This window comes from Triturus cristatus, chromosome 10 (genome assembly GCF_964204655.1).
Source record: "Triturus cristatus chromosome 10, aTriCri1.1, whole genome shotgun sequence".
Taxonomy (NCBI): Eukaryota; Metazoa; Chordata; class Amphibia; order Caudata; family Salamandridae; genus Triturus; species Triturus cristatus.
This window is the reverse complement of record NC_140593.1, coordinates 154,375,096-154,386,668: the sequence shown is the minus strand read 5'-3', so window position 1 is coordinate 154,386,668 and position 11,573 is coordinate 154,375,096. Positions and strand designations below refer to the sequence as shown.

Genomic DNA, 11,573 nt, shown 5'->3' with positions numbered 1-11,573 from the left:
TTCCCATCTCACCTCTGTCTGATATTAGGTCTCTGGCTCCTGTCTCACCTCCTATTCCCCATCTAACCTTGCGCACCAATCGAATCTGGGTCTTACCCACCCAGCTACCCGTCTTCCATCTCATTCTTACCTCCTGCCCCTCTCACCTCCTGTCCGAATCTCACCTCTTGTTCCCTCTCAACTGTGGTTAATTTCTTATCTATTGACCCCTCCCCAGGTCTGCCACTCACCATGGAAGGCTTCGCCTCTGTGTACTACAGTGAACCATCCGTCATGGGCTTCCTCGCCAACGTCATCAGCGCCTTCCTGGTGGCCCTACAGAACTTCTTTTCCTTCCACACCAAAGTGAACGCTGAAGGTGTGGAGAACATCCTGGCAGGTGAGTGTGGCAGCCACAGATCACACAAAGGGTTACAGGTGGCGCTGGGATTACATGCATAAGACACTTGGAGGGAGGGGGTACACACGCGCGCACACAGACACACACACGCACGTGTTGCTCAATTCCTGTGTTATCTCTTGCAGGGGTCCATCTCATCCTGATTGGAGGACTGACACAACTCATTGCTGGCTTCCTGTGCTTCCGGAAGTACGATCACCTTGGAAGCACCGCCTTTGTGGCATTCGCGGCCCTCTGGAGCAGCTACGGGGCTACACGTGTCGTCCTGGGAGCGTATCCCACCATCCACAACACCACACAAACCCTGAACATTTCTAACAGCCAGACCATCATGGCCGCCTCCCCTTTTCCGCTCAGTGAGAGCGCAGTAGCAGGGCTGGTGGCATACACCGCCGTCGCCTTCATCCTCTCCTTCTGTTCGGCCACCGTCAACTACGTCATGCCCTTTGTGTTTGGCGCCATCACCCTCACGCTGGTCTGCGAGGCGGTGGGGCTCTTCGGACAGTGGGCGCTGGTGGTCTCCGGGACCCTGGAACTGCTCATTGTGTTATTTGGGTTCTATGGTGCCACTGCCCTGCTCCTGAAGGGCCTGACCCAGAGGAACGTCCTTCCAGGCTTCGGGAACCCCATGTTCAGCGTCTTGCTTCTGGGCACGGCCAACAGCACCTCTTCCAGTGGCATCGGGGAGGAGACCAAGAAGAACTCCAAGTACGCGGAGCCCATGGCCTTGGGACACATCGCTGACGCTGTGGCCTCGCTCATCTTTGCCTTTTATTGCTTTGGGTACATGAAGACCTTCTACATTGGCGCCATCTGGGTCAGCATCAATGCGCTGTCCCAGCTCTGCGCCAGCTACTACAGTTACTTGAGAGAAGACGTCTACCACACCACCAAGCTTGGACTCCACAGCCTGTTCTGGTTGCTGATGTCCTGGGAAGAGTTCATCCTCACGGTGCTCCTCTCGGGGGACAATGTGGACAAGAGCCGAGCGGGCATGGTGGGGGGCTGGTTCTTTCTGGTCGCCGCTTGCATCCTCTGCCTGATGTCCCTCAACAGAGACCTCCTGGAGGTGCTGCAGAATTCATGCTTCCTCCTCCTCACTGTCTCCACCATCCAACAAATTCCACTCCAGGGATCCCATATCTTCTTCGGAGTGGTCTGCAGCATTTACACAGCCACCTCCCTCTACGCCACTTTTGCCAGCCTCATTAACTCCATCGCTGATAAGTCATTGATCTCTACTGGACCTCAAGTGATGTCATCGGCTACGCTCCAGGACTTGCTGCTGTGCCTGAAGCGTGTCACCAGCAGGTCTAAGGAGGGCCAGGAGGTCAGCACTACCAGATGCCACCTCCCGGATGCCCTCTTCTTCATCTGCAATGGCTTGGCCTCACTCTCTGCCATCCAGGGGTCCCTAGATGACCCCACCAGAGCCCACCTCTCCATCCCTTGGGTGCTGATCCCTGGCGCTCTCTTCCAGTTGTACGTCTGCAGGATCGTGGTCCAGAGAGGTCGAAGATTTGGGTCGGTCCTACCATTCTGTTATGCGGCTGTATGGGCCACATGGGCGTGGCTCCGACTTGCAGGTAACTTGTGATCTCTGAATCTTAATCTTTACAATGTGCAAAATGTTTTCAGAAAAGTCCTAGGGATCAAGTGTCATGAAGTTTCTGTGTGGTTTAGATTCTAAGGCATACCAGTAGGGGCAGTGGGGGTGATGTATATTTCTGGGTATGAGTTTCATTTGGAGTAGCCATGCATGCAGGTAGTTTCTTGATGATGTCACATGCAGTTCTTTTTCTGACTGGGGGTCCTTGTAACCAGTGACCTGAAGAAGTACCTGGTAGGGATCATATCTGATGGCTGCCAGGTGGAGGGCAAAGGGTGGAAGAGGAGTGCAGCTGGTGGCCACTAGGAGGGGACTAATGACTTATGAAACCATTAATGGATCTGGATAAACTATTGTTGATAATCCAGTTGTGGGAAGAACCAATAGTTATTATCACCTTTGTTCAAATAACTGCTCATTTATTGTACCTCTGGGCATATTTACCAGAATTATCACTCAGATAAACTGGGATTAGGTGTTTTTGAGAAGTGTGTTTCACCAAATCAGGGCGCACCTGTTCAGGATGAGGTGGAAGATACAGTTTTACACATCATCAGAAGTCAATATCCAACACCATGATTGGCTGTTATATGAGTGAGGTGTTGGGCAGTATATGGTCCTCCTCCATCCCTTGTCTCTGCTCCTAGCCATCTCCTGCCTTTGAAGGAAGAGCTCCTTCCTATGTTCTGTTTCATCCATGACTAACCCTCTGCTCCTCCTTCTCTTCCCTCTCCAGGTCCCCTGCTGAATATCCACGTCGCCAGTTATGGTGCATTCACTGTTGGTGCCGTCACCTTCCTGGTCATCAATGTCTTCCTGATGTCCTTGGGTAAGTCTCTCCGGATACCGATGTCCAGTCATCCCTCGGTTGAGTACTTGAGGCCCAAGTGCCCTGACAGACAGCAGCTGCTTCCGGCTGTAGTGGGTACGGGCCGGTGTCTGTCACTCGATGGTCCATATGCACAGTTCTGGGGCATCGTAGTGTCCTCATCTGAGGACTTAAGCAACTGCGACCCCCGCAGACCTCTGAAATATGTCATGTCCGACCTCTGATGCCATCTTATTCTGCTTGTTCCATAGTCGCCTATGCCAACGTGGTGCTGGTGCTGCTCGCCCTGCTGATGGAGGCGGTGATGGTCTGTTTCCTGCTCTTCACCTTGGAATGCCTGCCCCTCGCGCTCGAGAGTAAGTTGACACCTTCCATGTGGGTTCCTCTTGTGAGTTAATTCATGTCAGTGATCTCTAAAGGGTTAATACATGATTAACAGGCAATTTCTATCAAGTGCCATCCAGTGCTTAATTTGAGCCGGAGCTTTCCGGTGCTGAGCACCGGCACTTAATTGGTTTCCGGTGCTCGGCACCGGCACCTACTTGTCAACACCACACTTAGGGCAGTCTGCCACAAGGTGGGGCTGCTCATGTAATTTAGAGATGAGCAGTATCACAGTTATTTAGGAAAACAATATACATTATAAAATTACTAACACCTTCCTCCCCAGCCATTTCTTTAGCTTTGGGGACCTGGAACTATCTGAACTGTCGCACTTTCATGCGAGAGAGATGATTAGTAGTTGTTTTGGCAGCGATGATAAGGGTGATGTGCGGTGCAAGCTGCAGTGGCCTCCTGGTCAGAGCCCTGGCACTTAATATTTTACAAATTAAGCACTGGTGCCATCCCGAGTCCACTTGTAATGTGGTGGTGGCCAAAGGCGAGTGGTCTGTAGAAAGGACTGGAGTGTGCCTGGCTGGAATGGAGTCAGTTACAACCCTGACATGTGTCTAGTTCTCTGCCAGACCTCCACATTTCTTAGTTTTTGTATCTGTCTCTCCGCTGCTGCCTTAACATCACCTTGTTATAATACGAAGAGTTGGGGTGAGCCCCATAACCCAGGGAACCAGGGCAATTAAGTATAAACCAACACAGGGGTTCATGTACCAGTTTAAATGCTTTACCACACTTAATTTCATACAGACCGAAGTAGAGTGAAAAATTAATCTCTGTCTTATGTTTATATTTTATCGTCTTGGGTGGCATTTACCTTTTTTAAATCCCTCCTGAAGGAACCCCTGTCTTGGTTTAACATCAACGTGATCAGCACGCGCCTCTTTTTTTTGTTGATAATATTGAACTTAAAGTCTAATTTTCCCGTCTTTGTGTGTTTTTTTAGTCACAGTATTGTCCGTCTTCAGTCTCGTCTGTATCTACGGGGCAGCGGCATCTCTTGGAAACTGCATTTTCAGCAAGGACCTAATTCCCATGGGACCCTCTTTCTTCAAGGTACAGTGGTAGTACATGCAATATGTTACGATTACTATTCTTAAATTAACACTCAGTTCTGATAAATGTGTCTCTCAAATAACCAGTCCATCTTAGTCCTCTAACTCTGGGATGTGCATGTGCTGCTTAAGGACAGCTGTAGGTGACGCTGTCTCACCCCTTGTCTGCTCTTTGCACTTTTAGGAAACGAAGTCAGAGGAGAAAGTTGAGGCGTCGGACTCCTGCGTGTGCCCCTATTCCTATCGCACCAGCAGTCTAAGGACCATCGCTGCCCTGCTGGACCAGGGTGGGGTGTGCGGGGTCCCCACAGACACTGTCTACGCCCTGGCAGCCTCCTGCAAACACCCCGAGGCCATACAGAAGATTTACACCATCAAGGTGAGCACCGAGGAGCAAACTTCCGCAGAATTTACCCGAGGCCGAGACAGATGCTCTGTCATTCAAGAATAAGAGACACCTTTTACTAGAATAAGTTAGAAATCACCCTGTGGGCGGAGACATTGTCATGGAAATGTCAGGGTAAAACCATTCTGCAGAGGTGTGGTTACCATGGTGATACCAGACTGGAGTATGTACAGTTGGATATATTGTCATGTAAATGACAGGGTAAAACCATTCTGCAGAGGTGTGATTACCATGGTGATACCAGCCTGTAGTATATATAGTTGGATATATTGTCATGGAAATGAGAGGGTAAAACCATTCTGCAGGTGAGGATTTTCATGGTAATATCTGCCTAGAAAGTTCCAAAACTTATTTTTAAAAAGGAAAGCAGCCAGTTTAAAGGGTAGCTTGTCATACTTTGGGGGAGAGTGTGAGATGGGGGTGATAAGGGAAGTGTGGGCTCCAGTCCACACATTGTCTCTGGAGAGAACCCTGCTTTAGGGGCAGTAGATCCCAGCGAGATGCTATCACGTGCACAAGAAAGATACTAATGCCCCAGATTACACAGTGAGTCTGCATTCTCAGACTGTGCAGATTCCATTGCGTTGAACTCTGTGGCCAGTGTCTGTCTGCTATAGGACATTAGAAAGAGAGTAACAAAGAACAAGGGAACCCTGTGTGTCAAGAGGGACCGAGGGAAATAGTGTATTGCAAGAGACCTAGGTTCCTACCAACCAATATAAGTGTATAAACACAGAACTACAATTAGAGCTGTGTGGTACTTCCAAATGGAAAGGATTGTATTTATTTAAACATGCAGTAAAAAGGAACAATAACATTGATAGTCCAGTGGGTAACGTGACGGGTATGGAAATCAACAGATTTCCAGACCTCAGGAATTTGCATCAATATATGAGATTAATGATACATATTTAGAACAGTCACAATGCCAAAAGACAACTCGTGTTCAACATAAATCATCATACATCAGGAGTCACGGTGTAAGTGTCATTAGAAGGCAATACAGGCTTTTAACTTGTACAATCTGTTGTCTAGCACTAGAGACATTTAGTTTATTTACAGAGGTGGTGTGACTGGTTCTAAGGTCACTTAGGTATCACATGATCCTGCACATAATGTCTGAAGGCCCTGCCCTCCCTCTTCTCTCTCTAAACCATTCATTACTTCCCTCTCTTCCATCCGCTGCAGGACCGACCCCTGGAGAAGCCCATCTGTATCTGCATCTCCCACTTGGACCAGCTGCGGGCCGTGAGACCCCCGTTCAGCCCCCTGTTGTGGGACTTCATGGGGAGCGTCTACCCTGGGGGTATCAGCTGCATTGTCCAGAAGGGGGAGTGGCTAAAGAGGATGGGTACGTGTGACCACTTTTGCATGGGCTGTTTCTTTCTCCAAAGAAGGGTGGGCTGGGGAGGCTAGAGGGGTGAGGGATACAAATGCCAGAAATTGTGCCTTGGGAAATTCAGGGGTGTGCTCACTTCATGTATATGTTGCTTGTCTAAATCATGCTTTATTCACCCCCCCTTATGTGTACCGACCCCATCTCTTGCCCAAATTACTTGCACCTTTCACTCCATTCACCCCCCAATGTCTATAGACCCCCATCTCATGTAGCTATTGTATGTACAGATCAGGGTCTATTCACCCCTTAATGTCTACAGACCTCCCCATCTCAGGTACCTATTGTATGTACATATCAGAGTTCATTCAGCCCCCCCAATATATGCATACCCCAGTTCATGCAGATATTACCTGCACATTCACCCCTTGATATCTACAGACCCCCATCTCATGGAGATATTACATGCACATGGACCCCCTGATGTCCACAGACCCCCATCTCATGCAAGCATTGCATGTACATTCACCCTCCTGATGTTTACAGATCCCCATCTCATATAGCTATTGTATGTGCATATCAGGGTTCAGTGACCCCAATTCTGTGTAGCGGTTCCTATCACATGGAGCTATTGCATATACATATCAGGGTCCGGTCCCCCCTTTAATATGTAGCAACCCCAATCTCATGCAGGTATTACATGCACATTCACCCCATAAGCACACAGACTCCATCTCATGTACCCATTGCATGTACATATTATATATATTATGTATATATGTGTGTGTGTGTGTGATGTATGTGTACATGTGTGTAAAACAGATAAAGAAATATATGTGACTTCCACAATTCCTGACTAAAACATTAATTAAACCCCGCAGCAATGACAGAACAAGGAAAGGTTGCGCTCGGTATACTATGGCTGTATAAGAATTGTGTTGAGTCAGTGTACTTTTCAGTTGTAAAATAGTCCCTAGCGAAGACAGAATGATATATTAAACAGCCATAAAATGATATAAGACAGAAATACTTTTTTAAAGAATGTTTAACAATATGTATTGCAGACATCTGGCCTCTCAAGATATAACAAACAAATGTGTGCATGCCTTTCACAGTTTTTTAATCAGCCGCAGTGCATGCAGGTAACAGCGGTGGGGCGGTAGGGCCGCGTTGGGGGGGATATCGAGGGACCATACAGAGGGAAAATACATTTTTAATTTAATTTCCCCTCTGCATAGTCCCTTAGAAACCCCCCCAACTCGGCCCCACCTCTGTATCCTGCACAGACCGTGGCTGTTTGAAATGCTTTAGTAGAGCTTCTTTCATACTTAATGGACAATGCGTGCCCACTGCACAACTAGAGCAATCACGTCTTCAAGGACCTTCATTAACTCTTAATATTCTGAGGCTAGACCATTCAAACATCTGCTCAGATTAAGCACAACCAAATGAAGGCACCACTGTACAGCAACTCTGTTCATGATGCTGAGAAAATAAATACACTCAAACTCAAATGCTCAATCACTCACACCTGACTTGTTGCTGATTCATTTTTTTATGTTCTCCTTCTGTAGGAGTTGGACCAGCTTATGACATTGTGGGCACCAAAGACTCCATCATGATCCGAGTGCCGGACCACACTATCTCTGCCCACCTGACCGACATGACCGGCCCTCTGGCCATCACTTCTGCCAATCCCAGTGGGGAGTGTGACAGCACCCACCATGACATGGTCATCTCGTGAGTACTCATTCAGAACAGGGGCTGAAATCAGGAAAAGGCTGTGAGTGGGCCTTCTGCGTAAGAGATGGTGCCTGGGGTTTGAGAGTTACTAGATGGCTGCTAGGAGCTGAGGGCAGGGGCAAGGATTGTGGAAGGGCGTGAGCTGAAGATTCTGAAAGGTGAATGAATGAGTGTTGGAGTATTGATGGGCGGTGAGCTATTTTGAATGAGTTTAGACTTTTTTTAAGCATGTGACTAGACCGGTGCTACTGAAAGCTGAAATGAGGGAAAATGGTGTTGATGATATCTCACGCATATGTTTTAGGGCATTTGAGATGCTTGGCATAAGTCTATATGTGGGCGCATTAAACACAGGTGTGTTTGACTAGTTGAGCTTGAGGTCAGGTAGATGTTTGCCTTCCTCCGGCTTTCCCTTAATCTCCAGCACCTGAGCCTTTGTCGATTATTTCTTTAAATGAGTGATTTTGTATTCCGCTCTGTGTTTCAGGCGTCTACGGCACAAGCTGGAGGGGGTGCTGTGTGATGGGGACTCCTACGAGATGGTGGGCTCCACGGTGGTGAACTGTCTGAGGATAGACGAAGGTGGGTCTCAACCAATGCTTGTTTCTGTTTCATCTCTGTCCCCTGCTATTCCCAAACTAGATCAGTTGCATCCTTGGATATAAACAGGGGGCTCTGCACCCCCCACCCCTTCCCACCCGCCAAACACCTGCCATGAGATTTGGGAAAAAACAGTCCGAATCCAGTGGATTCCTGGTGTCCAAGGCATTCAGACTTACAAAGCCCAGAATGAATGGACAGCTGAATCATTAAAGGGGCTAAGATAAATGCGTAACAAAAAGATGCACTTTATTGAGCCCCTGAGGAAAACTTCAAGCGCTTGTTCAAAGTTTGCAGGGATGCCACCTGAGGTTTCTTACCTCTGCCAAACCCTGACCCCTACTTTCAACTTTACAAGCATTTCTCTTTATCATTAGTCTGCACTATTGGTGTACCATCTTGCATAATTTGTTTCACAAAATTCTGCTAAAATTACATGAACGGTGTGAAATTCAGTTCGCCTTTATCTTGCATGAAATTTTCATGGTAGTATACACCGCACATTAAAAAGTCATGTTAGATACTGGCAGAAGACTTAATCAGCAAAAAATGTCTCTTACGGAGGCATTTAATGCTCAAAACCATCTCTAGTGAAGAAGAAATGATGCACATTACATACTGCAAATTCATCAAATTTAGTAATAGTGCTTACAAATTCACTCCGACTTAATTATCACATGGACCCAGAACCTCCCTCAGTAAGACAATATTCCCCAAGGCGGGATCTTTTATTTTGTCCCCAAACCCATTGTTCTTTCTCAGGGACAATTCCACCCGCCCAAGTTACCCAGTGCCTGAAGGTTCTTACTCTGCTCCCATCTGAAAATAAAGATCTCAGAATCACAGATTCTGACATGCAGATTTACAAAATATTGACCATGCACAAATATGCACAAATATCTATTTAAAGAGCACTAGACCTGATAAAAGTTCCTAATTCCAGTGAGACTCACTCCATAATTATTGAAATACAGAGTTAACTTACTATTCCATCTCCTGTCTGAATTTATTGGTCAAGTGCTTGATAGTGAGTTTACTGTGGGTCGACATTTTTGCAGGGGGATTGTTGTTTGTGGTAGATATTTTGGCAGTGAAAGATTTCAAGTCTGTATTTTAGCAGTTTGTTGTTTCCATGATATCCCACCCTGCCCCAGTCATTCAATGTCTCCTTGAGGGCGCAGACCCCACGCTTTCTCCAGTCAGTATATGCCATGTGAGAGGGCGGTTCCCTCCTGGACTCCATCACCCATTGGATGCTGAGGAGCCAATCCCTACTGTGCTCATTATGCTTGTCTCTTCCCTTCCCTCTGCTGCTCTCAGACCTCAGAACTCTCTAAGCCCTCTCAATCTCATGCTGTTGTGCTTCTTCCTTTCCAGGGATCCTGAGCATCGTGAGGGAGGGCTGCGTCCCCACCAGCCACATCATGCAGACGTTCGAGCGGGTGAAGAATGCGCAGGTGTGAGGCTACCATTTGCTACGACAAGTCTTGTTCTACTGACCACAGCAGCATCCGCACAAGACCTGAGCCAGCTGCCATTTGCACTTTATTAACCGGAAATAGAAGTATCACAATCTGAGGCCGGATATCCGCGTCGAGCCTGAGCTGAAGGGAAGACATTGCAAGAACAGACTTACAGATGGCAGTGGAGTCGGACATTCTTACAGACAGCTCACAATACTTTTTATCAGAATGCTTCAGTTTGATTGATTTGCAGATATTTTCTACCCTTCACACTCCGACAGGGCATTGACCTGAAAGTCAGCGCTTGGTGATGTGTACAGCGATAGATCCTCGATTCCACGCCCCTCAGGATGCAGCTGCACAGATGCAATGTATATATACTGTTGCATTCTGTTTGTGTTCTTTGCTTGTACATTATATTTAAGGCTCCCGGTTTTATGGTATTTAGTTTTTGGCCTTTTCCATCTGTCTTTATCCTTATTTATTTTTGGACCATTCTATCTGTATTTATCCAAATTTATTTTGTGTTTTGCGTATAAATGAAGTTATAAAACTGTACATTTCCATATCTATTTAAATGATAGATGCACAATCATACCTTGATGTCCGTCATGTTTTAGCTATTTAAGCTGCCAAATATTACATAACAATACATCCACTGGTAAATACTAGCATTATACCATAAATGTATTTTTTTTACCCTCTACCCTAAAGGAATTTTAATTTATAGCTGATACCGATGTTGTTGAAAAATTCTATTTATTTTGTTACTGTTAGGATGTCTGGTCCTGTCAGACCTCTCACCAGGTTCGTGTGACAGAATACTGTCAGATCCAGACATCCCATATTGTTGCAACCAGAACTATTGGCTTCACTGGATGGTGCCGGCCACCCAATCGAGAGGAGCTTCAAGGATCACTGATAGAAGATTTTGGGTTTTAGGGACCTACACATAGTATTTAACTTATTTAATATATTGGAGTTTGTATTTATTGAAATAAAATTGCCCTTAAATAGAAACTGTCTTTTCTCTTTGCTGTCAGCGGTACACTTTACCATGAATCCTCCTGTGATGCAGCTGTGAAAGAAAGGTGTCATGTATGTGTGAGCGTGTGTGTGCAATAATTGTGCAAAATTCAGTGGTATAAAGCCCATATTTACCATGAAGTTTGGGAAATATTTAATAGTTTTCATTGAAATATGGGTTGCATCATCATAATCACAGCCCCAAAAAGCACTCTGCATCAGACCTTTACCCTTGTCTGGGCTACTAGAATTAGGCTCAAGGGAGAACAAAAATATGTGTCATGGCCATCAAAACTAAGAGGAAATAAAAGGCAAATTATGTAGCACATTCTCGGAAAATATTATTTTTATCCATTTGAGGTAGAAACAATATGTTCCGTTGAAATCTGCAAATTATGTGTTAAATGTGATAAATTACGCAGTAAACGCTGCAGTCACAGAATAACATAAATCCAAAACCCTTCACCGTTGCCCATTATTTTATAAGAGTTATTATTAATGAAAGGTAAACAAACCCTAAATATTCTAATTCCAATCAGTGCCCATTAAGAGAACAGGTTTTTGCCAACTAATTACCGCATAGAAAACATCAAAACTAAAGAATGCATAACAGGTGACTTGTAATATGTTCCATTACTGACATATATAGATTTGCTGTATTGCCACCTCGGAGTTCTGGTGACATTTATAAACCACTCAGCCTTTGGACACGT

The 11,573-nt window shown here is 46.1% G+C and overlaps 2 protein-coding genes across 2 annotated transcripts; both read left to right on the top strand.

The window, feature by feature from the left end:
• The first annotated feature begins 433 nt into the window (after nucleotides 1-433).
• Nucleotides 434-4,261, top strand: LOC146789112 (uncharacterized). Its single transcript, XM_085631034.1, has 5 exons — nucleotides 434-467; nucleotides 526-1,986; nucleotides 2,746-2,838; nucleotides 3,090-3,226; nucleotides 4,178-4,261. The coding sequence occupies exons 1-5, from the start codon at nucleotides 434-436 to the stop codon at nucleotides 4,259-4,261; spliced, it is 1,809 nt and encodes a 602-aa protein (XP_085487160.1).
• Nucleotides 4,240-10,845, top strand: LOC146789111 (uncharacterized). The gene is made up of 6 exons (XM_085630006.1): nucleotides 4,240-4,287; nucleotides 4,471-4,665; nucleotides 5,881-6,043; nucleotides 7,603-7,768; nucleotides 8,259-8,353; nucleotides 9,749-10,845. The coding sequence occupies exons 1-6, from the start codon at nucleotides 4,267-4,269 to the stop codon at nucleotides 9,832-9,834; spliced, it is 726 nt and encodes a 241-aa protein (XP_085486132.1). The 5' UTR covers nucleotides 4,240-4,266; the 3' UTR covers nucleotides 9,835-10,845.
• Nucleotides 10,846-11,573: the final 728 nt, after the last annotated feature.

What these genes read in the sequence shown, in the direction of transcription:
- LOC146789111 (XM_085630006.1), top strand. Translation starts at nt 4,267, where the DNA reads ATGGGACCCTCTTTCTTCAAG. An exon ending in AGAAGATTTACACCATCAAG is followed by an intron (nt 4,666 to 5,880) that starts GTGAGCACCGAG and finishes CATCCGCTGCAG; the next exon opens with GACCGACCCCTGGAGAAGCC. An exon ending in CTGTCTGAGGATAGACGAAG is followed by an intron (nt 8,354 to 9,748) that starts GTGGGTCTCAAC and finishes CTTCCTTTCCAG; the next exon opens with GGATCCTGAGCATCGTGAGG.
- LOC146789112 (XM_085631034.1), top strand. Translation starts at nt 434, where the DNA reads ATGCATAAGACACTTGGAGGGAGGGGGTACACAC. An exon ending in TGTCTTCCTGATGTCCTTGG is followed by an intron (nt 2,839 to 3,089) that starts GTAAGTCTCTCC and finishes CTTGTTCCATAG; the next exon opens with TCGCCTATGCCAACGTGGTG. An exon ending in CTTCCATGTGGGTTCCTCTT is followed by an intron (nt 3,227 to 4,177) that starts GTGAGTTAATTC and finishes GTGTTTTTTTAG; the next exon opens with TCACAGTATTGTCCGTCTTC.